General features: G+C 51.8%; 1 protein-coding gene across 1 annotated transcript in view; it reads left to right on the top strand.

Annotated features, from left to right (window-relative positions):
- LOC309979071 (uncharacterized protein C1orf94) overlaps window positions 1-27,222 on the top strand; it is a gene marked incomplete at both ends in the record, with an annotated part of 35,954 nt that extends 8,732 nt beyond the window's left edge. Inside the window, 6 exon segments of the mRNA XM_082865649.1 lie at window positions 8,224-8,921; window positions 11,949-12,209; window positions 13,270-13,445; window positions 17,886-17,963; window positions 21,581-21,780; window positions 27,147-27,222. Of these exon segments, the coding sequence (XP_082721775.1) occupies window positions 8,224-8,921; window positions 11,949-12,209; window positions 13,270-13,445; window positions 17,886-17,963; window positions 21,581-21,780; window positions 27,147-27,222 (1,489 nt within the window).
- Window positions 27,223-27,638: the final 416 nt, after the last annotated feature.

Below are 27,638 nucleotides of genomic sequence, written 5' to 3'. Positions count from 1 at the left end.
TCCACCTGCCAATCTGTCTTAGAAGACTGTCCCACCTGCCCTGAGGGACAGGCGGGGGTGGGGAGGGGAGCTGAAGTGTCTGAAGGGAAATTCACACCTGCATGTGTGTCCTTAAGTGCATCATTTGTACCAGAACTGCAGGCCTTGGGGCAGAGGGTGGAGGAGGGATCCTGGCTCAGAATGCAGATGCCTGAGCCCCATTTTTGACCAACTGAACTGCCATTTCCCCAGGAGTGCCCAGGGAATCCGCATTTGAAACAAGCACCACAGGGGATTCCTGTGCATATTTGTAGGAAGTTCTCTGATACTTTGGGGGTCAAAGATGATGGAACCTTAGGCTTCAAAGGGACACCGCTTTGAGAAAGAGGTGTTCCAAAAAAAGCATGAAGGAAGGAGATCAACCATTTCTGTGCTCTAAGAGGATGCCAGGGACATTGTAAAAATGGACTCTACTCTGTGTGAAGGCCTTTGCTAAGAAATGAGATGAACTTCTAGCCCAGGCGTGGCATTCGGGCAGCTGAGGGATTTCACAGTGTCTTTTCCCTTAACCCCGGGCAATGTCAGCATCCCCACGGTGCAGGTGACTGCAGTTTCAGCCACTTCCCGGCTTCCCACCCCCAGCCGGCCAGGCCCTGGGCTGCGAAGGGTCAGTGGGCCTCTGGGCACCGCACATCTCTCCGTCAGAGCCGCTAACATTTGCATAGCGCTTGTTACAGTTTACCAAGCGCTTTCACATTCATCATCTCACTTAATCCTCACGCAGCCTGGAAAGCGGAGGAGGGAGGGGGTGGGAATCAGAGTTTTCTGAAGGCCCGCTGCCCACCACACCCCCACCAGAGAAGGGCCAGCAGGTGGAACTCAGTGGCTTTCCAGGTACCTTTGGGACACAGGTGCACAGTCGCCTGGGATGGCAACTGAATCTGCAGTTTCTCTCAACTGCCCCTCTCCCCTCCCCACCCCCCAGACTGAAAACAGTTGGCCCGGTCCCCTCAGGCTGTGAGATAGGGGAAGCCGCCCTCCTTCCCCCTTTCTTTCTTCCCGCTGGGTTTCTACAAAGCTATGGCGGTGGTGTGTGCCTGGGTGTATGTGCACGGTGGTGAGGTGTGTGGGCATGGCTGTGGTGTGTTTGCGTGTGTGGGTGTGTGCACGTCTGTGGTATGTGTATGGGCATGGTTGTAGCATGTGTGTGTGTGTGCGTGGTTGTGTGTGTGTGTGCACACAGGTGTGTGTGGTTGTAGCCCAGCTGTGTGCCTGGGTGTGTGTATGTGCGTTGGTGTGTGTGTGTACATGGCTGTGCTTTATGTGTGTATGCATATGCGTAAGTGTGTGTGTGTGCACAGCTGTGGTATGGGTGTGTGTGCATGTATGGATTGGGATATGTGCATGTGCACGTACGTGACTGCTGTGTGGGCACACATATGTTGGTGTGTACGTGTGTACATGGTATGGTGTGTATACCCAGGGCAGTTCAGTGAATCCTAGCTCTGGAGGAGAGGAAAGATGAAGACACCAGGTAGTTTTGACAGAGGTGGCTGTGTCCCTTCCCTCCACATTGGGCAGGGACCATCCTGGGTGCTGTGACATAAGCTCCAGGAGCATTGAAGATGGGTCCCTGTTCCCCAAGCAGACAGGAAGACCCAGAAATGTCCACCAGCCTTGGTCAAGTGAGGATGGGGGCCAATCGGGGGATGATGACTTTAGCTTCTTCATTTAAAAACTGTGATAACTGTATCTCTCTGTGCCCGTTAGCTTTTGATAAACAATAGTCCCTTGGTATCTACAGGGGATTGGTTTCAGAATGTCCATGGATATCAAAATCTGCGGCTGCTCAAGTCCCTTACATAAAATGGCGTCGTATTGGCATATAACCTACACACATCCTCCCGTATACTTTAAACCATCTCCTGATTACTTATAATACCTCATACAATGTAAATGCTATGTAAAGAGTTGTACTATACAATGTAAATGCTATGTAAGTAGTTGCCAGTGTGCAGCAAATTCAAGTTTTGCTTTCTGGAACTTTCTGGAATTTTTTTCCCAGTATTTTCCATCCACGGTCGGTTGAAGCCACCAGTGTCGAACCTTTGAATACGAAGGGCCGACTGTGTAACAAACCACATCAAAGTTCAGCAGCTCAGCACCACAGCTTCCTACTTAGCTCCCATTTCCGTAGTTGAGCAGTCTGGGCTGGGTTCCGCTGGGTGGTTCTTCTGGGAGAGGCTTGGGTGGGCTTGGCGGGACGTGCCTCGTGCCCACCCACACATCTGCAGTGTCTGTCGTCACCCAGGTCTGGCTAGTCAGCTGAGGACCTTGAGGTTTTTCTCCACGGGATGTGTTATCCTCCAGCAGACTTTCCTGGGTTCGTCTATGTGGAGGTTGCTGAGTCCCAAGAGAAACAAGAGGTTAAGCCCTAATGCCCAAGCACTTTCCAAATCTCTGCTTTGTTACTGAACCAAGGTGCATGGGAACTACCATAGGGCCAAAACTGTAATTGGTCCTCACACCACCCCACTGGGGCTGTTGTGGGAATTCAAATGAGAGTTTTGCATGGGGAGCGTTTTGCACGGTGCCTAGCCAGTTAGTTCATTCTCCGTAGATGCTCATCCTTCTGATTTTGTGAACTAGAACCTGAGGTTTAGGCATGTTAGACAGCTTGCTTGAGGGCTGGCCTCCATTAAGCAGTGGGAATCCAGTTTCTGCCTCCTTGCAGGCGCTGAGCTTTTTAGCCGCTCTGCTCTGCTGCCCCACCCACGCAGACACGTGAAGTCGGCCTCACCCCCAGCCAGGAGGTCAGCCTCCCGATGGAGCCAGAGCCTTTCCCTTGCTTCGGTCTTCAACCACCCATGTTGCCTGGGCACCGGGCCTGGGTACCGTGTTTGTCATCAATCTGAAATGCCATAGTGGGAAGAAAATAGTTGTTTTGGTGTCCTTTTCCAGCACTAACAATTTTCTGCTTGCATTTTTCTGTTGTTTGGCTCAGATGAATAGCAGTTTTCATCTTTGCTCTGTGTTATCATGAACACAGAACTGCTGTCGGGGAGCTAACAGCATGCTTGCTTAGTCATTATTCTGGGAAGGGGTGCCAGCTAGTCAATAGCCTTTATTTTTACACGACTCTATACACTGCAAATGCAGAAATGATGCGTGGTGCCCGTGTACAGAGTCGTCATGAGACACCTATCATCTCCGGAGGTGGGCAAAGCAGAGGTAGTGGCAGCAGCTGGAGCCCCAGCACCAATTCTGACTAGCTTCCTTTGTCAGCGCCCGGGAGTTGGGTTAACGGCCCCGAATGATTCACTGTGATAGAGTCTGTGGCAGATTTTATGCTTTTTACCAACTCAAAGCAGAAAGCAAATAGCGCGGGAGAGGTGCCAGCGTCGGCAAAACTTCTTAAGAAGAGAGGAAGGAAGATAGATACCAGGAAACGCAGGCGGGCAGGCTCGACGCGGAGCCCAGCAAAGTTGTTGGGAGAGGGAAAAATCTGTGAGCCCCAGAGTGGTCGCTAAGAGTTGGGCGGGTTCTGTGTGGGTTCTGCTGTGGGACTGACTTACAGGGGTTGAGAGTTCTTAGGACCTTGCCAAGCAGGCTGGTCAGTGTCATCCGGTCAGCTCACAGGGGTGCCAGGCCCAAGGTGGGACATGAGATGGAAGGCCAGAAATAGAATCAAATCCAGGCAGCTTGCAATCATTGAAGGAGTTGGGCAGTCTTTGGCCACACAACTCTTGATTTCAAGAGTTTCAAGAAATGGACAAGGGTAAAGACAAGTTCGTGGGCCAGTTTATTCATTTATTCGACAAATCCTTACTGAGCTGGAGGTATGCGCCCAACACTGCTCGAGGTCCTGAGGCCTCCATGGTGAACAAGATACAGTCCCTGCCCTCAGGGAGGATGAGTTGTTGTAGGGAGTAAAGACATAAAAAAGTACTATATGATGGTGATAAACACTAGGAAGAAAATAAACAGATTGATGGAGCATAGAGTGCCTAGTAAGAGTCAGTCAAGGGATGATCTAGCATCCAAAGGAGGTGCAAAGGCCCTGGGGTTGGAATGAACTTGACATGCCAAGGCATATTTATAAGACCAGAGTGGCCAGAAGAAGAGGAGTCAAAGCAGGAGGGGGTAACAGGGCCACTTTGTGGGGTGCCCCGGGGGGTCAGAAAGGAGTTTGGATTTTTAGTCTATGTGTAGTGAGAATTCACGTAAGGGTTTAAGTGGGGGAATGGTTTGATCTAAGTTCTAAGAATGTCTTAGCTCTGCAGGCATGCAGTTTTCTAGAACAGAAAAGAGCAAACGAATCTTGTTTTCTTGGGGGTGGAGAGGGCAGTTAGGGGAGACCCTTGCTCAGAGACTTGTAATTGTGTGCATTACACACAATTACACACACACAGTGTAATTGTGTGCTGAATCTTGACTGCAGCAAGGTATTTGATAAAGGCTGTCTTGGAGAAGTGGAGATGGGATGATAGCGACTGGATTGATTTATTCCCCCGAAGTGTTGATCCAGGATTACTGGCAGACTGGGGGCGGGGGAGGGTTTCCAGCAATGTCCCTGAGGCTCAGCCCTGGCCTCCCTCCCCTTCAACATTTCTATCCATAAATTGGTGGGGGACCCAGAAGGCGTGCTCATGAGACATGCCGCTGACACAGAGCTGTCAGGGACAGCTGATGCCACGGATGACAGGCTCAGGATTCGCCGTGCTGATCCTCCACAAGCGGGAGTGAGGGGATGATCCTAGCCATATCCCTGGTGGCATTCAGATTGGGGAACAAAGCCCAGCCACGGAGCAGGGGCCGGTGGACCTCACTGCAGAACCATCCCTGGAAAAGAAGCCGGGCTGGGGTAGGAGGAGGTCAGGAAATCAGCCGGACCCGGCAGCATCCTCACACCAGTCGCTTCACTTTCTCAGCGACAAGGTCCTTCGCCTCTTTCAGGCTCACTTTTCCCATCTGTAAAGGGAGAATGATATTGTCTATTGCCCAGGGACGTGGAGAGGATTAAATGCAAGCATATATGTGGATGCCTAGCTTCCAGTCTGGCCTGTAGTGGATTCATGGCAGATGCAAAGGAAATAGGAGTTTGTAGAGGCTGTCTCGGGGAGGGCCAGGTGCTCCGGGCCAGCCTTTCAGGGACACATGGGGGACCCACAGCCAGGGTGGGCCCCTCTGTTCTTAGCACTGCCCTGCCCCTTCTGGGAATGCCAGCTTCCTAAGAGGCCCATTGACCCCCATGATGTGTCCAGAGGAGAATGACCGGGGAATATGAACAGGGGTTCACACTCAGCCCCTGCTGGGTCCTCTCTGCCAGCCTGGCTCCCGGGTGGGGGAGTGGTAGGAGTATCCTCTCAGGTGCAGAGAAGGGACTGCCTGTGGGATGGCTTTTGGTACAGAGACCTCGGGCCCTGTGGGTCTTTTAGAAGCTGCTTTGACTTCTCCTTGGAGCTGATACTTTAAAGGATTCAGTGGTGAGACTTTTGTGTGTACGTCTATTATAGAACATTTTTATTTTAGAAAAAAATACAACAACGAGAAACCAAACACAGGCAAAAATAGAACAACTAGTATGTGATGAACCCATGTACCCCTCACCCAGCCTTAGCCATGATCAACATAGGGCCAATCTTATTTTATCTATTCCCCCCGCCCCCATCTTTTCCCTCCCCTTGCTAGGTTAAGTTTAAAGCCAATCCCAGACATAATGTTACCTGTAAATACTTTAGTATGTATCTATAAGAGATAAGGACCCTTTTTGTTGTTGTTTAAATATAACCACGATACCATTATCCCAATTTTAAAAAATTAATATAGTTGAGGAATTCCCTGGCCGCCCAGCGGTTAGGACTGTGCGCTTTCACTGCTGAGCACCCGGGTTCGATCCCTGGTCAGGGAACTAAGATCCCGCAAGCCTGGCGCAGCATGGCCAAAAACAAAAAACAAAAAAATAACATAATTGTGGTGAGTCTTTCCAATTCAGAAGATCTGTTGGTACATAACTTGCTTTGCAAGTTTGGGGGCAGGCACGGGAGAGACAAAAACTGGTCCCTCAAGTATCTGGTTTCTGTGACTCGAGACTCCACTGTTCCCTTTGAGGGTGATGATTGGCAGTCTCTTTATTCCAGGTGTTCCCAGGGACACGGCAGGAGAGGGGGGCCAATTTATAGACCGAGTCTAGAGTGAGAAGGAGGAAAGGATGGGAATAGGAGAGAGGCCAGGGAAAGAAGGGGAGGACAGAGTGGACCGCCTTGCCTCATACACGGCTTTGATGGCCTCCGGGATCTTCCAGGGCCAGCCTGCTCCCACTCTGCCGCTCACAGCCACCGTGTACCCAGGGCTTCCTTGGTGCGTGTCCATGCTGAGCCTGCACAGGGGTTACTGCACCAAGCTCTCATCCCACCCAGCGTCTGGGCACTTGTAGTGTCATACCCATGTCACAGGTGTCATACCCTCATCACAAGGGAGTCTCTGAGTTTCCAGGATTTGACGTGAAATACGCAGAGGTGCCTGATTCTGACCTCGGTCTGTTTGCCTGGAGTCTGCTTTTCCTGGCACCTCTCTCAGCTGCCAGGCCTGGGGAGACCACATCGGGGGCTGGTGGTCAGGAGGCATTGGTTGCCTCGGTTGTTAGAATAGTGACAAACTCCCAAGTTTTAAACTCTTCCCTGTGCTTCCCAAGTGCCCTGGCTACCCAAAACCTTTTCCAGGACCCTCTGGGCTTCATCAGGACCCAGCAACTAAGGGGTTAATACCCAGCACAGTAGGCAGTGGCTGGTCATCAGATGTGGAGACTGTCCCCGGTTCTGTGTGATAACTGAGTCATTTTGTGCCTGCACTGCACGTGTGTGTGTGCATGTGTGGTGTGTGTGTGTGTGTGTGTCCATGTGCATGTGCCCATGTGCGTGTGCCCATACACAGAGCATTACCAGGAAGGACCGTCCCTGCTGGGCGCATTCCCCAGTCATTATTTTCGGGGCTGACTCCACCCACAGAATGGGTTGTCAGTGCAGGAATGTGCACAGGGCCTCCCCAAAGCTCCACTCACAGGGGGCTTTAGTTTTTCCCTCTGCCTCTTTTTTGCCATTTTCACCACCTTCTACCAGCGGTAGAGCATTGAGCAGTTTCCAGAATGCTCTGTGTAGGCCACCTCATCCACCCTTCATGGGAACCCATCCAGAAGGGATAGCAGATGGTTCTAAGCTGGGTGACCATGGTCCTCCTGGGAGTGCCAGGGAGGAAGTTTCCCCCTTGCCAAGGAGGCTGGCGTGGCAGGCTGGGCCACAGGCCAGGCCAGCAGGATTGCTACCCTGTCCCACACCTGGAGAGAGCCAGCAACCAGGAGCCTAGAGTCCACGGGACCATCAGGCCCCATCAGGCTGGTGCTGGCCGTCAAGGGTCCAGGCTGGAGCTCCCGGGGTCTGAGGTGCAGGTAGAGGCCTGTGTTTAGATACAGGGAGATGCTTGTGAGTCTGTTCAGGGATCCAGAGATGGTCAGCGCTCCCAGGAAGCGGGCCCCGGTCTGTGGTCGGGTCAGAGGGCCATGCCAGCCAAGGTGGGCGTGGGCGTCCACGGAACCACTGTGCAGATTTCAGGACCAGGGGCCCAGCCAGGCTGACAGAAGTGTCGACATACTAGCTGACACGTGTATTGCCCTTACCGTGCCAGACATGGTCTGAAGTGTCTCTATGATATTCCTGTTCACCAAGACAGGAGACCAAGGTGCTGAGCAAGGGGCCCAGGATCACATAGCTGGGAAGTGACAGAGCCGGGCTGTGAGCCCTGAGGTCCCCTGCTCTCACTCAACCATCCTGCAGGGCATCTGGGGGCTTCCCAAGACGCAGCCCCAGCACTCTGGATGCCACGCTCAGAGCTGTCGGCTCCGTCCTGTCCCCTTTGCTGCTGGTCTTTTATTGCTTCCGGTCCTGAGCATGACTGAACAGGGAGAGATGGACAGAATTAAGGCTCAGCTCACTCAGCAAGATGTAGTATTGGGAGAGGACCCAGGCATCCCGATTCCCAGAACCAAGCTCTCGGTACTGTGCCCACGGGTGTGGTGTAGAAACCCCTTGGAGTCCACTGATGGTCCATTTTCTCTCTTAGAAAGCAATAGGCTTCTCACACCTGGAGGCATGTTTCCTCCATCCCCTTTCCTTGGGGCCTGTGCCCTGCTGCACAGCCACCCTCAGGGAGCTGGCACTAAAGCCATCTGTCTTTCTGACCTGTTTGCAGACCTCCGGAACTCACCAGTGGCAGAGATGAGATCTCCTTGCTGGTGGAACAGGAGTTCTTGAGCCTCACCAAAGAGCACCTCATGCCGGTCACAGAGAGCTCCGGGGAGCTGAAGGCACCCGGCAGCTCCCTCGAGGGGCCCAGGCAGCCGGCTCCCTGCCTTCTTGTGCCTTCGCTGGTGGCGGGCAGCAGTGAACGCCCAGCAGCCTCCATCACTGCTGGTTACAAGCTCCTGGAGCCAAAGGTGGCAGTGCCCGTTATCGGCAGCCGGCAGGACTGCAGTTCTACCATGTCTGCGGTCACAGGCATCCTGCGTACTGCCAAGGTCAAGAGTGCCAAGGGGACAGAGGACAGGGGCAACAGCCTGGGGGCCTCCAACTCGGAGATCAGCAAGCTCCTGGCTCAGTTCCCACTGAAGTCTGCGGAAACGTCCAAGGCCCCCGACAACAAGACGGTGTTGGAGGAGAGCACGGCCATTAAGGACTTCCTGCAGAGCAGCATGTTCAGTGGCCCTGGACCCGGGGAGCCCGCGGAGCTGGGCCCATTCCTGCTGCCAACTCCCCCGCCTCCTCCAGCGCCTCCCGACAAGCTCGATAAGCCCCCCAGACTCCCTGCTCAGAGGAAGCAGCTGCCAGTGTTTGCCAAGATCTGCTCCAAGCCCGAGGCTGACCCTGCCATGGAGAGGCACAAACTGATGGGTGAGTGGGACTGGGGGCAGGGCTAGGGAGTGGGCCCGCAGGGGAAGAAACAACTTACCGGGCTGCGTCAGGCACATGCAACGTCTGCGCAAAGTAGGATGACGTGGCCTGGCTGGCGAGCACAGTCCCCCGGTACAGGCTGTTTTCAGTCCCCACAGGCCTCCTCTGTGGATGTCCGTATACAGGGCACAACTCTTGTAAGCAGATACAGTGGCTCTGAATCCAGTGTGGCTTGGGAAGAGGGAGAAGCCCATTTGGTAACTGACTGAGGTTTTAAATCCACAGGCACCCAGAGTACACGGAAGGAAACATTTACCCTCGCTGGGTCCAGGGTGAAAGTGCAGTGTGAGGACTTTAAGCTGGATAGGAGGGAAATTTGATTGGCTTCTCACGGAGGCTCCTGTTGCAACCATGAGGCTTGGTCCCCTCTCTGTGGGGCAGGAGGGTGAATGTGTAAACTCTGCAGGTGCAGTGCAGACTGCTGGCCCTGGGATTTGTTCCCAGGTACTGCAGGGCTTTAGAAAAGTGCATTCCCACTCCTGAATTGAGGAGTTCACAGCCTCCGCAGGAAATCCAGCCGCCTCCCAAGTTTCCCCCACCCCACTCCCAGGATTCTGCCTTTTGTGCCTGTTCCGATCCAGCCACCCAGACTGGATGGTTCCAGGAAGGCAGACTGATGGCAGGGGCATTTGCCTGCTGTCAGCAGTCACTAGGAGAAAACCAAAAGAAAAATTCCCCCCAAGCTGTGAGCATGGACGGGTAACGGAGAGATGCCTGTGTTGGGAGGGCCCAGATCCATCTTCCTAAGAAAACGGGAACACGGTCACCCTAAAGAACACTCTGTGCTCTGGAGCATTGGAGGAAGGCCAAGGACTCTGAGCTGTGGACAGCACGCTGGACTCTGGGTCTTGGGCAGGCCTCTAGAAGCCCGAGGACTCTGGGGACGATGGGCTGTACATGCGAGAGGATAGAGGCCTACCTGGGGGAGGCGACGTTCCTTCCACCTTCTTCTGCAGGAGAGAGGCGTGGATGTCTCTCTGTCGGACGAGGCTGCTGGGCTGGAGGCCATCCTGTCCCCTCCACCCTCCCACCATTTGTGTGTGTATGTGTGTACAAGTGTGTGGGCAAAGGTGTGCCAAGGGGAGCTTTGCAGGTGTGAGCGTATCTGTTAGAGAAAATGCAGGGTGGGTGCATCTGATGGTGACCGTGTGTATGTGTTTGTGTGTGCCCATTCTCTGTGTGTAGTTGTGTGCACGTGTGAGTGAGCCAAAGGAACGACAGGCAGGAATGTGTGTGGGTCTGTGTGCACAGACATTGGAAGAGGGAGCTTTGGAGATGAGAGAGGAGCATGTTTCAGGCAGCTGGGTATGTATGTGTGTGGTGGCGGGTGTGGGGCCTCTGGGGAGGGGACTGGGGGCTACACTCACAACCAGACAAACTCTTGGAAGAGACTCTAGGGACATATTTTGATAAAAATGGCATTTTCTCCTAAATTGGCTCAGGCTAGAGCAGCTCTTTCCTTTGCTGGGATGGCACTAGGAGGTCAGGCCCTGTCCTGTCCAGACTCAGCCCCAAGGCCAGTGGGCTAATGGGGCCAAGAGTGGGTGGGATGACATCCACTCCCAACAGGTAGTACTGGGCACAGGTCCTCTGGTCCTGCCGCTATCAGAAAGATCCGAGGTGCCTGCTGTGTGTCCAGCGCCATTTCCCAGCCAAGCTCCATGGAGACCAGGACCTCCTGGCTGGGGAAGGTGTGACGATGTTGAGTGCAAGGCCCTCTTCCCTGCTTCAACCAAGCAATGCCTTAAAAAATTTATATATGTATATAGATTATATATGTGCAGTTATATATATATATACACACACACACACACACACACACATATATGTATTTTCCTCCCATCATACTTAATTTTGTTGGAAGAAAGAGTTCCATTGCTCACAAGGAAATATGGGTGAAAACCACTGCTGTAGAGGATCCCATGATGGTCCAGACAGTGTCCTAGCACTTGGGGGACACTCGGTCTGTTTGGAGAAAGATCTGAGCCTGGCACTGACCACATCCATTGCCTCACTGTGTCTCTCCAATGCTTCTGTGCCTTTGCCCACAGTCACCCACAGCCCCTGGTGTAAGGCCTTGCTGAAGACCCTCTTCCTTCTGGAAGCCCTCTGGTCCTCTCAGACAGAAGCTGTCTTAGCCACCTTCTTCTCCCACGGTGTCCCTCTGTCACCTCATGGTTCCCATCTGCCTTGTCCCAGAGCTATTTCTGGGTCTGTCTTTCTCTTCATCCTTGTTTTGAGCTCCTGCAGGGCCAAGTCTGGCTCTGACTCACCGCAGTGTCCCCAGGACTCAGGTCAGAGGCTGGCGCTGACGAGAGTGCTAAATTGCCATGACGATTTAGCAAGAGGAGAGTCCGTGATGAGGGACCAGACGTGTGTTCTGTAGGAGTATGTGTCCCCCCACTAAGCCAGGTGCTCCCTGAAGGCAGGAACTGTGTCCAAGTCAGCTTTGTATCTGGGACCTTTGTATTCCAACCTATGGAGGGCTGGAAGGAAGGGAGGGAAAAAAGAGGGAGAAAGGAAAGAAAAACAGTAGAAATGAAGGAAAGGAAGGAAGAAGGGAGGGAGTCAGGGAAGGAGGGAGGAAGGAAGGAAAGAAAGAAAAGATAAGAAAAGAGAGGTAACTGGAAGGAAGGAGGTTTGAAAGGAAGGAAGGAAGAAAGGAATTATGGAAGGAAGGAAGAATGGGTAGAGGGCAGGGAGGATGAGTGGGTAGATGGAAGGCAAGAAGATAAGAATGGATGAATGCATGCATGTGTGCATGGGATGGGGAGACCATAATGGGCATTGGTCAGTGAAACCTTCGGGGATTGAACTTGGGTTGAACTTGGCTGGGAGATAGAGCCCAGAGTGGTTGGGGCCTCAGATGTGCTCTGGAGGACCCATCACTTAGTCCACAAGACAGTGCTCCCCGCATCCAGCACTTGGCCTTCCCGAGTCATTGACTCAGTCTCCCTTCTGCTGTAGAACGGAACCCTGGCGCCAAGGAGCTGACCAAGGGTCAAGAGAGCCTCTTCCTCAGTCCGTGGTCCCAGAGACGGAAGGACACCTGTGGTAAGGAGGGTGGCAGTGACCCCATGGGCTCTACGTCCATGGCCCTGCCAGCCAAGAAGCCTGCCTGGCCGGCCAAGAAGAACCTGCTCTGTGAGTTCCTTGGGGCCACCAAGAACCCAAGCAGGCATCTGAAGCTTCGCAGCAAGGTGGAGGTGGACGGGCTAGAGCTGAAACGTAAGCTGACCCTGCCCAGAGGAAATCTGTAGAGGAAGGGATTTCAGAAACCCTCAGATGTCCCTGGAGTGGCTCTGTCATCAAAGGGCTGTCCCATCCATGGGCAAGTTACTGTCTTTCCCTAGTCCCATAAAACGGGGGAAATGACTTCCTGTGTCCCCTACAGGGAATACTATTGCTAGAGAAATGCAGTTGATTTTCAGGGGTCACATGGGTATTATCGGTGGTCAGTTTGAATATAGCCTTGACTCAGCCTGTCTTATATCCCCTCAAGTGGCCCAAACCAAAGAACAATCCGTTCTTTGAGATTATTTCTACATTGAGATTATTCATGTGCCGGCTTTCTCTCCCTTGTGCTTCTACAACTGTTTTAGTGTAACTGCCTTTCCCCCCGAAAATGTGCCAATAAGGGGAAACTGACACCCCAGCTCAGACTGTATAAGCCCGCAGAGCATATTGTACAAGGAAAAATCCAGGATCCATGTCCTAAAACAACTCAATCACATCTCATTCGTTCAGACTAATTTTGGGTCCCATCATACTAAATTATGTGATATTTTAAAGTATTTTTTAAAAAATGATTCCAACATACATGCAACAACCTGCACCAGGTCTTCACTGTTGCCAAGTACATGTCCTCAAGGGGTTGCTTTAATAATTTGATAAGAAAGACTTCCAATGGCATAGCAATTGTTTATACCAAACTGCATTTTTCTAAAGCACTTGAAAGAATGTAGTTTTGTAAGTCGGTGAGATACAGCCCCAGCAATCTGGTTTGTTGCGTCCTCTTGCTAAACTGCCTCCTTACTAGTGAATGACGGAGAGATGCTCCCTGCCAGGCCATGCTGGGATTTTCACCCCTTCCGAATTGGCAAGGTGTGAACTAACGCTGTTTTCCTAGAGTTGGAAATTCATCCAAAAGTTGAAGAACCCTCTGGGAGCTTTTAAAAGACCTAACCCCTGAGAACATTAACCCCTCAGGCAGTCATGGGGGCGGAGGGCGTCCTGGCCTCTCCCTTCCTCAATCACAGAAATGGTCTGCCTCTCCTGTGACTTACAGTTAACCCGCCTGTGACGGGGGCCGACAAGAACAACCTCGAGTACGCAGGGAGTGTGTTCACCCCATGCTTTGCCACCACCTTGACCTCAGCGACCCTGAACCAGCCGCTCTGGCTCAACCTGAACTATCCACTTCTGCCCGTGTTCACGAATCCCTCCACCTTCCCCCAGTACCAGGTGAGTGAGCGGATCCTGGGCCTGGCTCTCCGGTGGCCGTCCACGGAGAAGCCTTGGTTCAGGAAGCCTAATTCACAAACAGCCATAGACTCATTAGTTAATTTTTTCATCGGGGCCACATCAGACCGACCACCCGGTACACGTGTGCGCACATGCACGTGCATGTGCGTGTATATTTCTCATTTTCCTTTGTCTGAATTTCAGTTCACTCTGTGCCGTGTCTTCCAGAGCTTGGCTAAGTTTGGGCCTGTGAAGTACTTGGGCTCCCAGGAGAGGATGATAGCATAATCCTTGTTTCCCACCACCTCCTTTACGGTTGGATGACATGTGTCCTAGGTTACTTGGGACAGTCCCGGTTTAGGTCTTTTGTCCCAGCATAATTATTAATTGCACCCCCTTTCACTCTCAAGTGTTCTGGTGCAGATGACAAATTATGTGGCCATTTTATTTCAACTACAACCCAGCAATCTTAGCTTCTACCGGCTAAGATGGCTTGACACACATTCTTGGTCTTGGGCTCATAGCTAAGAGGGGCCAGACACAATGGGATGGAGAAACACTTGCAGGGTGGGAAATTGTACTCACAGACTTATTTATTCAGGGAAAGTGTAGTTTCTTTAGTTTGTCTGTTTAACTTAATCTCCCTCAAGAGCTGCCACCCACTGGGTAGATAGAAGAAAAAATCAAATAAATGTTCACTCTGGTTTAAACCATAGTCTGAACCAAGAGCTTAAATAGTCCCTTTGGGTCGGCTCGTTTCCTCCAGGAAAGGTGCTCAGCGTCTAAGGTTTCTCAGTGTTCTGTCTCCTCCGTGGCTCCTTTCCAGAATGGTGTGCAGGTGTATGAAAGGGCCAGGTTCCTGGGAACCTGCTACCCCAGTCTGGCCTGGCCAAGCCCGGAGAGGGCAGAGAGAAGGAAATCCACCTGAAAATCGACTCATCCTGTCTCTGTGCCCCTCCCCCTCCCCCTGATCCTCCGGTCCCACGTGTCACCTCCTCCTTTGCGACAGAGTGGCAAGCCTCACAGCTTAGACATCCTGCGCAGAAGGTGGGTCTTCTCTGTCCCACGTAAAGCCCCTCTAAGCTGGCCCACCAGGCTCAGCCCCTGATTCTTAAACAGGAACTAAAGTAAAGGAGTTTAGCGTGGTCTCTCTTTTCTTCTGCAAAGTTTTGTTTTCAAGCCTTTTCTTGTTTGCTAAACAGAGCAAGTGGCCACACTCTCCTCACACCCCACCACTGAGGTGAGACGTCATAAGGAAGCATGATTCATGGGAAAATCCAAGTGCGTCCCTCCCGTGTCTCTGATACGTTGTCCTGGCAGAGGTCTCGAGAGAAATGCCCTGTCCACGTCCTCATTGATTCACCAACTCTTTCACTGATGTTCCTCCACCCTTGCTCACTCACTGTGCAGTCGTTTATCACCTAGTCCCTGATGCACTCATTTGTATTTCTTTATTTCCTCATTCATTTAAGCAATTAAAAACAAAAAACAAAAAACCTTGCTTCACACTGAGTATAGGCCTTGACTCAGGTGAGGTGATTCCAAAATGACTAGGAAGCTCGGCGTCCAGTACAAGGCAGGGACAAATCCAAAGCCAGCATGGTGTGCCCCCCACCCCTGAGAGAGAAACAATTGCATAATTGTATTTGGTGTAAACCGATTCACTCTCAAATGCACCCACAGGGCTCACCACGTAAAGCTAATTTGCAATGGTCTGTTTTGTACAGAGGGGCTAGTTTCTCTCTGCTACGTGAACTTCTTCTGACTTGACTTTTGGAGTGGGTGAGATTTGGACGTATTTTTCCAGCATGAAGTCCTTTGTCTTTGGAGATGCTGATGTGTGCATCACAGGGCTGACTCTGAGCTTCCTGGGCCTCTGGGCAGAAGGGCCCTGGCTGGTAGGGCCCCTGGGTCCTATGCAGCAGTTTAGACACTGAATAGGCCCAGGTGAAGTTGGCTGTACACATGGACACTCCCAGGTGGTCACAAGGGACAGGGTAATTTACCTTCTCCCAGGTCCTCATGGTCTCATAATGCCATCAGGCTTCAAGTCGGCCGATCAAGAGGCCTGATATGATAAAAAGAAAGCAGGTTTTAGAATCGTCAGACTTGGGTTTAAGGGAATTGCGTTGCTTCCAAGCTGTGTGGTCTTGGGCAAGTTAGTCAAATGCTCTGAGCCCTGGTCTCCTCACCTGTGAAGCGGCCTCGTAATAATTACAGCAGCAGCAGCAAACACTTGAGTCAGTTGTCAGGTTAATGGAGTCCATGCTCGGGAAAGGGCTTTGTAAAATCTCAAGTATGATATAGATATTGGTTATGATCACTTTTCAGCCCTGATCTTCCTAGGAAACAGTGTCAGGGAGCTCAGCAGACCTTGAGAAGGCACAGAGGAGAAATGGGGAACAGTCTATCCTAGCCTCTTTTCCTGCTCGGTGTGAAGAATAAAAATGAGGTCCCAAATCCAATTTACTCAGAGCTCCACTGTGGACGGATGCAGAGCCGTGGAAGACTCAGTCCCCAGCACACGGGAGCTCCGGGGGCTCCTGGGCTGCTTGACACAAAGGAACTCTGCTCCCAATTAGGGAGGGAGGGCACGTAGGAAGAGGCCGTGGCCTCAAGCAAAGAGGAATGAATGTGTGTTTACCCTTGCTTGTGATTTCACAGAATTGCAATTTGAACAACTAGAAATCTCCTTCAGGTCATACAGTGTGCCTCGTACTGATGAATATAGCATCATCTCCTGAAAATCCGCCCCACGACAGAGCAGGGACAGGCGGGGCATGGATCCTAGGGGTAGCCTCACCTAGGCGGGCGTGAGGAGGACGGCGCCCTGGGGGAGTTGGCCGTGGAAAGCAGAGCTGAGCGCTGATGGGGAGGGAGTGAAGCAGAGGAGGGACACTTAGAACGCGGCCTTGGAGCCCACTGGGGGCTGGGAACAGGCAGGGCGGCTCCATCCGGCTGACACCTCTGTCCCAGTTCAGGCCACGCCTGGGGTCACAGGCTGGTCGTGGTGGTGAGTGGGGCTGCCTTGGCAGCAGGGCTTGGAGAAAAGGCGAGCAGGTGCACTGGTTTCAGGTGAAGGGGTTGGTGGATGTGGGAAAGGCCCGGCCACGGTCAAGTGCAGGTGCACGGGAGGAGAGAGCAAGGAGGGCCCTGAAAGGATGTGCTCTCTCGGGGACGTGGGGGATGGGTGCTGAGAGAGCTGGGGGGCTTCCCCAGGACCCCACATCAGGGATTCGGAGCCTTTTAGGAGGAGCCCTTTTAGGAGGGCTCCGAGGAAGTCGTCAAGGGCAGCATCAGCCATCAGCACTTAGACGATTGGCACAAGCCGAGCCCAGGATGGAGGCAGCATCTTGGGGCCTGGAATCTTCTGGAAAGACATGCGGTCTGAGGGGGGGTTGGGGTTTTGAACTGCATCTTAGGGGATTCTTAGGGGGTAACTCTGGATTGGCAGATAGAAGCAGCCTGGGACTGGAGGGGTCATGGGCTGACCCCATCCACAGTGGCAGTTCTGTGTGTGTGTGTGTGTGTGTGTGTGTGTGTACACATGGACACTTAAGGCCACCCCAGACAGAGTTGTGAATAAAGTTTCTACTTCCCGTCGGGCTGAGCTGCCAGGCAGCCTCTTCAAGTGGTGGGAGTAGCAGGGGCAGCGGGTGACAGTGAGAGATGGTGGCAGAATCCTTACTACGTGCTGCACTGTTCTAAGCCCTTTAGATGGAGTAACTCATCTATCTTCACGTCAGTCTTCATCATCAGGTACAGACACAGGTGTACGTGTGGGCAGATAGAGGCACAGCAGCAGACCCAAACTAACACACCTAGGTTCATAGTTGCACATTTGTACACAGAAACACACAGGTGCAGACACAAATGGAAGCACACGTGCAGATGTGCTTAAATAAGCATGGAGGCAAGCTAGCGCACACGTGCACACAGACGTACACGGGTACTTCACGTCTTGGGGCAGGAATGGGGTTTGGGGAAAGGCACTTAGGAAAGGGGTGTAGACAGCAACGAAGATAATCTGGCCACCTTCACAGGCTCTGCAGGCTTGAACAGCCATAATTTTAGAGACAAGGGAAAAGGGGCTCCGAGAGGTGAAGTGACTTGCCCAAGGCCACACAGACACTAAGGGGCAGATCTGGAATTCAAGAGGCAGGCGGGTTCCTAAAGCTCTTGCCTTAAATATTGACCAAAAAGGCTGTGAATCCTGCTAACCAGGGGCTTCCTGTGTGCTGTGCTGTGAGGCGTGCTGCTGGCTCGACCTGACTCCAGCTGGACTAGGCAGCTGGTGGGTCTGGCCAGTAGTGTGGTGGGACGGACTTGAACGTGTCTGGAGGTCCAGGCAAGGGGGCTGGAAGCTGAGTTGAGTGGCTGCTGTTCTCTGGCTGGGAGCCCACCGCCCCACAGCACTGAGCCTCCCCCTTCTCTCCCCAGGGCCTGTACCCACAGCAGGCAGCCAGGATGCCCTACCAGCAGACCCTGCAACCCCAGCTGGGGTGTTACTCCCGACAGGTGAGTAGCTGACCTCCTCGCCTCTGTCTCAGCTCCGCAAAGGCCTCCAGGTCAGAAGGATGTCTATTCCCTTGTCTTTGTCTAGCTGGTCACCAGCCACACTTTCCGGCCCATGCTTGACCCCAGAGTACAGACAGAAACACCAGCATGCATGTGGACACAAACCAGTGTCCCCAGGTGATAATACCAGCTGGCACTTACAGAGCCCTTACTGTGTGCCAGGCCCTTCTCTAAGGGCCTTACCCGCATTAATTTAACCTTCAGAATTACCCTATAATCTACCTTATAGATTAGAGATGAGGAAACTGAGAGAGATTAAATAATTTGTCCAAAGTTATAAAGTTAACACATAAGTCAGCTTTTACTGTGGCAACAAATGGCCTTAATGTCTCAGAGACTTTCAGCAATAAAATATTTATTTTTTTACCCACGGGTCCGCAGGCTGGCTGAGCAGTACTGGGATTGGGTTCAGGCCTGTTTCACATGTCCCCCTTTTGGGCCTGTGCTGAAGATACAGTCACTTTTGCTTCTGCCATGCTGGATGGCGGAAGGGCTGAGAAGAAACACACAATGTCTCTGAGGGGCTCAGCTCAGATCTGGGACATGGTAATGTACACTTGCCTTCCACGGGCCAAAGCAAATCACATGGCCTGCCCAGCATCAGTGGGGCTGGGAGTCATATCCCTTCCATGTCAGTTTGTCAGTTAAAATACCAGACACCTAGCTAAATTTAAATTTCAGATAAATGGTGAATAATGTTTCAGCAGAACTATGTCCCAAATACTACATGGACCATACTTATACTAAAAAAAAGAAAAACTTGCTGTTTTTCTGAAATTCAAATTTAACTGGGTGTTATATATTTTTGTTAGCTGAATCTGCACCCTCTACTCCCATGGATAGGTCGGGGGTCAATATCTACTTGACACAATGGCAGATTGGGGGTTGACCTTGAGCCGCCTGGCTTCAGGGTCCATGTTCCCAATAACTGTGCCTTACTGCCTCTTGTATACAGACACACAAAAATACGGTATCAAAATAAAGCAGCAGAGACAAAAATACTGACACAAATAAAGATGCAGTTATAGACATGCGTGCCAAGCTGCATGCGTGTGGGCCCACGCACACACACACAAAACACAAAACAACACTTCCAGAGGTTTTGAGGATCTAGGGGCAGGGATGGGGGTGTGAGGAAAGGAGCTGAGGACCGGCTACATTCTCAGGCTGGCCTTGCAACCCCACAATCAGGTGGACAGATCAAACCCACACTCAAACCCACGGACTCCTCCACCTCTCCTCCCTCCCCGGGGAGCCCTACCCTTTCTCTGCAAACTGCATCTCTGACCTCTGAAGGATGTTAGAATGTTCCAGAAGGTAGAGAAGGGCCCATAAGTGTAGGTTACTTTCTTACGTGGGCCAGGACTGCCCTTTCAGCAGTAGGAGTTTTTGCGTCCTGCGATGAAGTTGAGATGAGGCAGTCAGGCTCACAGAATCTCAGTCTCATCCCCTCCACCCCACGAGCAGTGATTCCATCCACCTAGCTCCAAAGTGAATGCTTTTAGACAAAGTTATGTAAATGCATATATTTGAAACAGTAATATAAAAACCTGGTACACAATTTTTAAAATCTTAGAGGCAATCACTGTGATCGATTTCTTAGGTATCCTTCCAGTGATATCTATTTATACAAGCATTTTTATACAGATGTGGCATTCTGGGCACACTGCTCTATCATTGCTTTTGTCAGCAAAGAGGATTTCTTGGAGATGGTTCCAGAGCCCTATACCCAGCTCTGTTTTATGTGTTTTATCAGTGACATGTAGTTAGGATACAGTTTTGTACAAAGCTTGCATAAGCTCTAGGACCCGTATCTTCTCTTTCATGTCAGCTTCCTCCCAGGTCCGGGACTGTCCCCTCACTGTGAAAACCAGGGTTTTTTTTTTTTTTTTCTGCCACGCTGACCCTCTGGTGTCTGTCTTGGGAGGTGCCTTCCTGGGGTCTCTCTGTGAGCCCTTGGCACTTTCTGACCTTCAGCTCACCCTCTTGGGGATTTGGTGCCCATGTCCAGTGTCACCAGATCCTACCTGTCCACTGGGGGAAAGATGGGGAGGGCCAGGAGGGAGGGGCTCAGGCTTCCGGAGGGAGCAGGCATAGCGGTGCAGTCCAGGGCCGTGGGCTCTGGGCTTGCCACACTGGGGATTCCAACAAAACTCAGGCGCTTGGAACACTTACTGAGCAAGTTGCTTAACTTCTCTGAACCTGTTTCCTCATCTCTAGAATGGGGATCCTAATGGTCCTACCTCACAGGGCTGTTTGGACTTTAAATGAGAGAATCCACATGAAGGGCCTGGCACACCCTTGTTATCACTTCATAAGCGCTAACCTTTGTCATCTTTTTAAATCAGATAAGGGTGTGCAGGGTGAGAAAGGGCAGTCAGTACGCGCAACCCCTGAGCAGCTTGGACTACAGACTTGCTATTAAAGTGGAAATCCAGAAATTTCCCGAGTTTTGACCAAAACACACAGGAGGATGGATGTCAGCTCCACACAAGACATTTGGAGCTGTCACTAGTGGAATACAGTGCTCGTGATGTAATGAGCTCCCTGTCATTTTAGATATTCAAGCTGACACTTAGCAGTCTCTTCTTTCCTCCCTCCTCCTCTCTCTCCCTCTTTCTTGCACTTATCCATTTAACATATATTTATCGAGCAGCTACTGTGTGACAGGCACCGTCTCAGGGCCAAGGATAAATCAGTAAATAAGACAGGTGGGCTTCCTGCCTCATCAGGGGCAACATAGGATGAGCCCTGCTTCTTGGTGGGGGTCTGATCCAGGTGGTCTCAAACCCAACGAGTTCCTACTTTTCTTAGGGTTTGAGCTCAACCGCAGTGCCCCGATTTGGCCTTTCTCCTCACTCACACCGCCCAGTACCATGACCACCAGCCATGTTTGGCTGTTTACATTGAAATCAAAACGAAGTAAAATTTGAAATTCAGTCCCACTAGCCGCGTCTCAAGCGCTCAATAGCACACTTGTGTCTGGTGGCTACCGTATTGGGTGGTCCAGACCCAGAAGATCTCCATCACCCGTCACAGGAATTTCCACTGGGCAGAGCTGTCTTGGACTTGGGGTCTGTTGAGGTCCTGAGCTAGAAGCCAGGGATGTATGCATCCCAACAAACTTTACTGAGATGGTACAACCAGGGGCTTTTGAGATGGTTATTGGCTGAGGGTAAGGCAGGGGGCACAGAAGAGAATGGAAATAATGGAAGTAATATTCCTTTGCTATTTATTATGTGCCAGTCTCTCTACTTATTTCAGCTGACTCAGTCCCCATACAATGGAGATAGCATTTGCCCATTTTATGGATAAGGAAACTGAGACACAGATAAATTAAATAACTTACCAGTCTCACATATAGAAGCTGAGCCCTGTGCTTCTTCCCCGTCCAACACATTGCCTTCTATGCACCCCACAGTGACTGAGGGGCACAGGGGCTGAGGGGTGGGGCCTCGGGTTAGGGTCAGGGCTGGGGGACTGTGATGTTTAGTGGCAGTGGGCTCTGCTGGACCTCTGTCCTCTCCTCCAGCCCCTGTCTCCTCTCTGCCATGCAGGTGATGCCATACAACAACCCACAGCAGACGGGACAGCAGAGTTTCCACTCTTCCTACAACCCCCTGCTGAGCTACATCCCCTTCGTCCAGTCCAGCTATCCGTACCCTCAGAGGACACCTCAGAAGCTGGCCAGGAATCCCCGAGACCCTTCCCCCATGGCAGGAGATGGGCTGCAGTACCCCTTCCCCCAGGCGTATGGGTGAGTCCTCAGCCCACACTGGAAATTCACCTCGTATTCCGAAAGCTGCTGGAGAGGAGAGGTGGGCGCGCTGGGCCTCACTGCTGCTCTCTTGGTACATATATTCCTTGGCTGTGGGGAGGGCAGACCCTGTGCCTTGTGGGTCCTGGGTGGAGCTGATGTGGAGGTGAGCCTGATCTGGGCCTGGGGGAGGGCCCTTTGGCAGGCCCAGTCGGGGCTGGGGTCCTCAGCTTGGTGCGGAAATACAGCTGCATGGCCAGTAGCGGATGAGCGCACCGCCCATAGCAGGTGACAAGTAGTGGAGCGGGACGCATACGCCTTTCCCCACCTGCCTGGTTTCCAGCAGGCCACGGCCAGGTAATCTTACAGCTCTTTCCCCCACTTACTGCCTCCTGAGCTCCTTGCCAGGCTAATCCCTCCAACAGCCCAGTGAGTTCGCAACCGGCCCTGCTGAAGGGCCTCTCACTGCGTATCAGGCTGCTTACACTTTTCCCCCAAAATACCCCAAACAGCAGAGGAGAGGAGCTTAGCAGCCAACAGCCAACACAGACTCAACGTTTTAGCTGACAGTTCCATACAAACTTTTCATGCCGGTCAGTAAGGAATTGGTGTTTGTTGTTTTAATGTAACAACGCGCAGCTGCTCATTCCCACCCGCCAAACCTTCACTGCTGCTGCTCTGCAAGGCGGGTGGTGCCGGGTCAGCCCTGAGAATCCAGGTGTCCCAGGCACATCCCGGGGAACGTGTGCTCCAGCTTGAGAACCTCCCTTTACAGGATTAGGACCAAACTCCCCAACCTGACATAGATTCCCTTCCTCCCCATCACAGCCCCTCACTGTAGTGTCAGCCGGGTGTCCTGGACTCGGACCCTTTCAATCAGTGTTTCCCATGAATGTCCTGATAGAGGGATAAATGCTGGAAAGAGGTTTCCATAGTCAGATCTGTTTGGGAAAAGAAAGGTAGAAACAAAGATAAACAGATTTCTTGACTGTTGGAATTTGCAGATTATTTCATTTAGTAGGGTTCATGGAGAACATTCAAGAAGCTGGTCGATAGTGTCATTTGAAGATAAAACCCATGACCCCTTATTTCTTTTTTTCTCTTTTTCTTTCCCTTCCTCCATCCCTCCCTCCCTCCCTCCCTTCTTTCCTTCCTTCCTTCCCTCCCTCCCTCCCTTCCTCCCTCCCTCCCTCCCTCCCTTTCTTCTTTCCTTCCTTCCTTCCCTCCCTCCCTCCCTTCCTCCCTCCGTCCCTCCTTCCTCTCCTTTTTCCCCTTTTCTTGTAGAGCATATCATGGTGTGTTCCGCCAACGCAGCCTGGAAAGCGCTGCGTCAGTTCACATAGTTACGGTGAATTTAGCCTGTGGGGCACTGTCCATGAATAGGACATGGTTCATCCCTTCAGAGATGAGAGTGGATGAGAGGGGACACAATGATGTTAATGCCGTGACAAAGTGAAGGCCATCCAAGTGTCCCGAGGACAGAGGGAGGATCCCTGCTGGGTGCACAATGAGAGCTGCAGGATGGGGAGGGTCCAGTGAGCAGCGACTAGGGGAATAAGGCCCTCAGGTGGGAAGGTGCGTGGTGGGCTTGAGGCCTGCGGAATAAGGGCATCTGGTTGAGGTATTAGATTTATCCCTGAACAAGGTGGAAAATAGGAAAAGGGAGGCTGGACTTGGATTATTAAAGCCTCTGACTGGTAGGCCTGGGGATTGCTGATTTGTGAACGTTGCAGTGAATTGATGGGCTGGAGGGGAAAGAAACAGGAGGGAAGAGAGGGCGTAGTCTGGAGGTGACTGCAGGGTCTGTAAGAGAGGTTCTCACCTCCCCGGAAGTGAGAGTAGATGAGACTGCAGAGGGAAGACAGCCTACCTGCAGGCCAGCAGACGTGCCCCTCGCACGCTGTGACTCTGGGCTCCAGGGAAGAGAGAGTTACTGCAGAAGCCAGAGCCTGCTGTCCTTGGGAGGCAGCGTGGTCCCAAGTTCTCACCACTCAGCGGTCAGGGAAGCACTGATTGGGAACAGTGAGAGCCGAGGGTTGGGACCTGGTCTCTGGCTGTCTTCAGAGGGGCAGGAGAGGAAAAGGAGTGAGCAGGAGACTGAGGAAGGAGCAGCCTTAGAAGTGGGAGAGAGCCTGCAGCCAGCTGGGGACACCGTGGGCGAAGGAGGAGAGTGACGGGGAGTAGCGGCAGTCAGCGCATTGGAATGGTGGCCTGAGAGGGTGGAAAGACCGGGTAAATGAGGTCGGAAAAACGAGGCGAGGAGTGCAGGTCCGTGTCCCCCAAAGGGATGATTCGTTCATTCAAAAAACGTTTGTTGCATCTTCTGTGTGCCCGGCACTGCTCTCGGCACTGGTTACTGGAGTGAACAAGACGAAGTGTTTACTTCCGTCATTCCAGGGGGGGAACTAGACAATACGGAAGTAAAGAAGCATCATACGTGTCAGGTGCAAGGGATAAGCGGGGAGGGAGTAAGGGACCTCTCTGCAGCCGAGATCTGAATAAAACGAGAGGATGAGCCATGTGTGTATATGGGTGATGGGCACTCTGGGCAGAAAGAATTGGAAGTGCAGTGGCCGCGAAGTGGGAAATGTAGCTGGGGCGCGATGAGTGGAGGAGGGAGAGCGGGCAGGATTGAAATCGGAGAGGTGGCAGGGCCTGGGAGGCGAGGGAAGGAAGAGCGGCGGGAGGCCATGAATGTCCTAATGCTCCGTGTAAGGAAGATGGTGTTGATCGACATACGAAGAGCGGGCTGGCTGGTGAGAGCTGATGGAGGGGACCAGGATGGGAGCCTTTTTAGCCAGCCAAGCAAGAGGTGCTGGTGGCGTAGACTAGGGCAGTGACCATGGGGAGGAGGTAAGAGAAAAGATGTGGAGCATTTATTTGCTTGGTAGAATTGATGGGAATTGACAATGGCTGGACGTGGAATGAGGAAAAGAGGGGAGTCAAGCGTGATTCCTAGGTTTTTGACTTGAGTGTCCAGATGATTGGCAGTGCCAAAATTCTAGGGTCCAGATGACGATAACAAGGCTCTGTTGATCAGTTTGGTTTTGCTTATGTGAAATTTGAGACGCCCGTTAGACACTTGCGTGGAGCAGTTGATAGGCAGGTGGATGTCTGAGTCTGGGGCTCAGGGGAGAAGTGGTGGCTGATAATATAAATTGGGGAGTCATTAGCATATAAATGCTATTTAAAGGCATGGGATGGGATGAGATCGCCCGGGAACACATGTACATAGATCTCCAACATGGGTCTCCAACATGTAGAGGGGTTGGGGAGATGGGGAGGCACCAGCAAAGGATCTAAAGGGTGGGAGGAAAAGTAGGAGAGTGTGGAGTCAGGGAGCCAGGAGAAGAGAGGGAGGATGACAGTATGGCAAGAAAACCTGGGCACTGTAGGATGGAATGTAGGCAGCACTGGGCACAGGGGTGGAGTTGAGGTTTACCAGCTGTGCTGGATGGAACAAGGTCCAGGAGAGGCTGCCTGGGTCAGGGAGGGGTACAAGGGCGTAGGTGGAGAGTTTAGTCTGGGAGACCAGGGGCCTCAGTGCTTCCTCTGGGTCAGGAACCAAGAGACTAAACTGTATGAGGTGGGAGAGGAAGGAGTCGGTGGCCTCCGTGTTCTCAGGAAAGGAGGAGGGGGCCCTTCCTGCCCTCTGCCAAGTCCATTTGCATACATCCATCAGGGCAGGATAACAATACCATGTATCTTCCAAAGAACAATAAGTCTGAGAGTTAAAAAGAACACAAATGATAATTACACTGGAATTACTACTGGACAGTGTAGAAACTGTCCCAGGCAAACCAGGACCGTTCACCATGCTTGTGAGGCAGGTTAAGCCCCTCTTCTTCCTCCAGGAAGCCTTCCTGGATAACTATAGTCCACATGGATTACCTCTCTTCCTGGCCCTCTAGTTTACATCCTGTCTAGACCATGCCCTTGGCAGTTGATCTGATCAGAATTTCTCCTCATGAAGGGCTCAGATGTGTGGGGTGTGGCAATCAGATACAAGGTGTGTCATGAGTAATTTGTTACCAGTAATTATTAAATACCCGAGTATGGGTTACAGCCTTTATTTTATAAATCAGAGTAGAATTCAGAGTGTCCTTATGATAACATCACTTTTAATCGTTTCTTTTCCAATATGATTTTTGAAAAAGAGAAAAAGAGGTGGAGTTACCACAGACATTAATTGCTTATCGGGCACCGACCTGGTGCCAGGTCCTGGCCTGAGTGCTGAGTGGCAAATGGTGAACAGTCCAGACAGTGTCCCTGCTGCCATGAAATTTATTTTCGTGAGAAGGGACTCAAACAACCCAAAGCCTCTCTTGCCCCTGGCTGCTCACAGCGAGCAACAGATACACATACCAGCTGAGGCATTACAAATGAATGCGCTGGTTTGTTCCCATCGCTTCTTCCCCTCCCCCCCTTTTTTTGTTTCATCAATTCATGGGAGGGCGCCACGAATGTGAGCATCTTCTGTAATATGCTTCCGCCCAGGTAAAAAGTGACTGAGAATCCCTGGATTAGACTATATCTAGCTATGTGCTCTGCCGCAATTTGTCTTGAGCTCTGTTCCAGTCATTCAGAGTATCCTAGCAGATGGGGAAAGAAATTGCAGTAGGATCCCAAGTGTGAGTAAATGATTCCATCTGGAGAGGTTGGGGAAGGCTTCACAGAGGAGATGGCTTTTGAACTCTCTTTTGAAGTATGAATTAGCAGTGTGCCAGGGAGAAAAAGCAGATGGGTGTGTTTTCCTGCTCTCGGAGGGTGAGGCCCAAGTCTTCTCGGCACTTCCTTCCCTGAGGGTCTAGCAGAGTTCCAGGCAGTCAGGGATGCCTCAGTGCTTACTCGCCAGATTGGTGTGAAATGCAGGGTCTGATCTAGCTTGGTGCTGAGAAGGGGATCAGGAACCCTGGGATTGTCCGGACTCTGAGATCTTACCCTAGGACGTGGCCATGAGTTCTCTGATGTTGTGGAATTTCCTGAGGGACACACAGGGTCCTCTAAGGCAGGTAGAGGGGCTACAGGCCCACAGGTAAGGTGCTTAGATCCAGACAGGCTCCTTAGTCTTTGGTCTTGGATATGGAGAGAGCATAGGCTGGGTGGAAATAGCCCCTACAGGCTGCCAGGGCCTTCCTGACCTAAGGAAGTGGCAGAAGAAACTCTTTATTGTCCTCCAGTTGTATCATTTCCATATTTTATTTTCCCAGAGCCAAAACTTTTTACATTATTGCTAAAGCTTTCAGCTTCCAAGCCTGTCATGATCTTCCCAGCCTTTGACAGCCCCAAAATTAATATACTGCTTTCCCTAATATCTCTGCCGACATCAGGAGTTCTATCACAACGTCATTTTCTTTCTCCTCCAGGTTCGGCTCGACATCCGGTGGGCCCCTGATGAACAGCCCCTATTTCCCCTCTAGTGGGAATGGCATACATTTTTAGATCTCCTTCTCATCTCCCTCCTCCTACCTTAGCCCTTGGAGCAGGGCTAAGGGCTCTGGAATTCTGGATTCTGCAGCAGCTTGGTATGAAGTTCGGAAAGCCAAGGTTCCGACCAGGTCACAGACAGAAAACAGCAAGGCCAGGCGCATCCATGGACCAACACTCACACACACACACACACACACACACACACACTCACACACACACACACACACAGCTAGCCTTCACACACAGCACAGACTGCACACACACCCCTCGGATTCATACTCACTTGCTCGTCCACATATGCATCTGTATTTAGCTAACATGAGTGATTTTTGTTGTTGTTGGTAAAATAGACGTAAGACACTTAATTTAGAAAGTTTGTATTTTCTGATAAAAGTATGAGCTGCTTGAAATGAAGTGTGCCTGTTACT

This window comes from Leucopleurus acutus (genome assembly GCF_964270905.1).
Source record: "Leucopleurus acutus genome assembly, chromosome: 2".
NCBI lineage: Eukaryota > Metazoa > Chordata > Mammalia > Artiodactyla > Delphinidae > Leucopleurus > Leucopleurus acutus.
The sequence above is the reverse complement of the archived record's forward strand: the minus strand, read 5'-3'. Positions and strand labels throughout refer to the sequence as shown.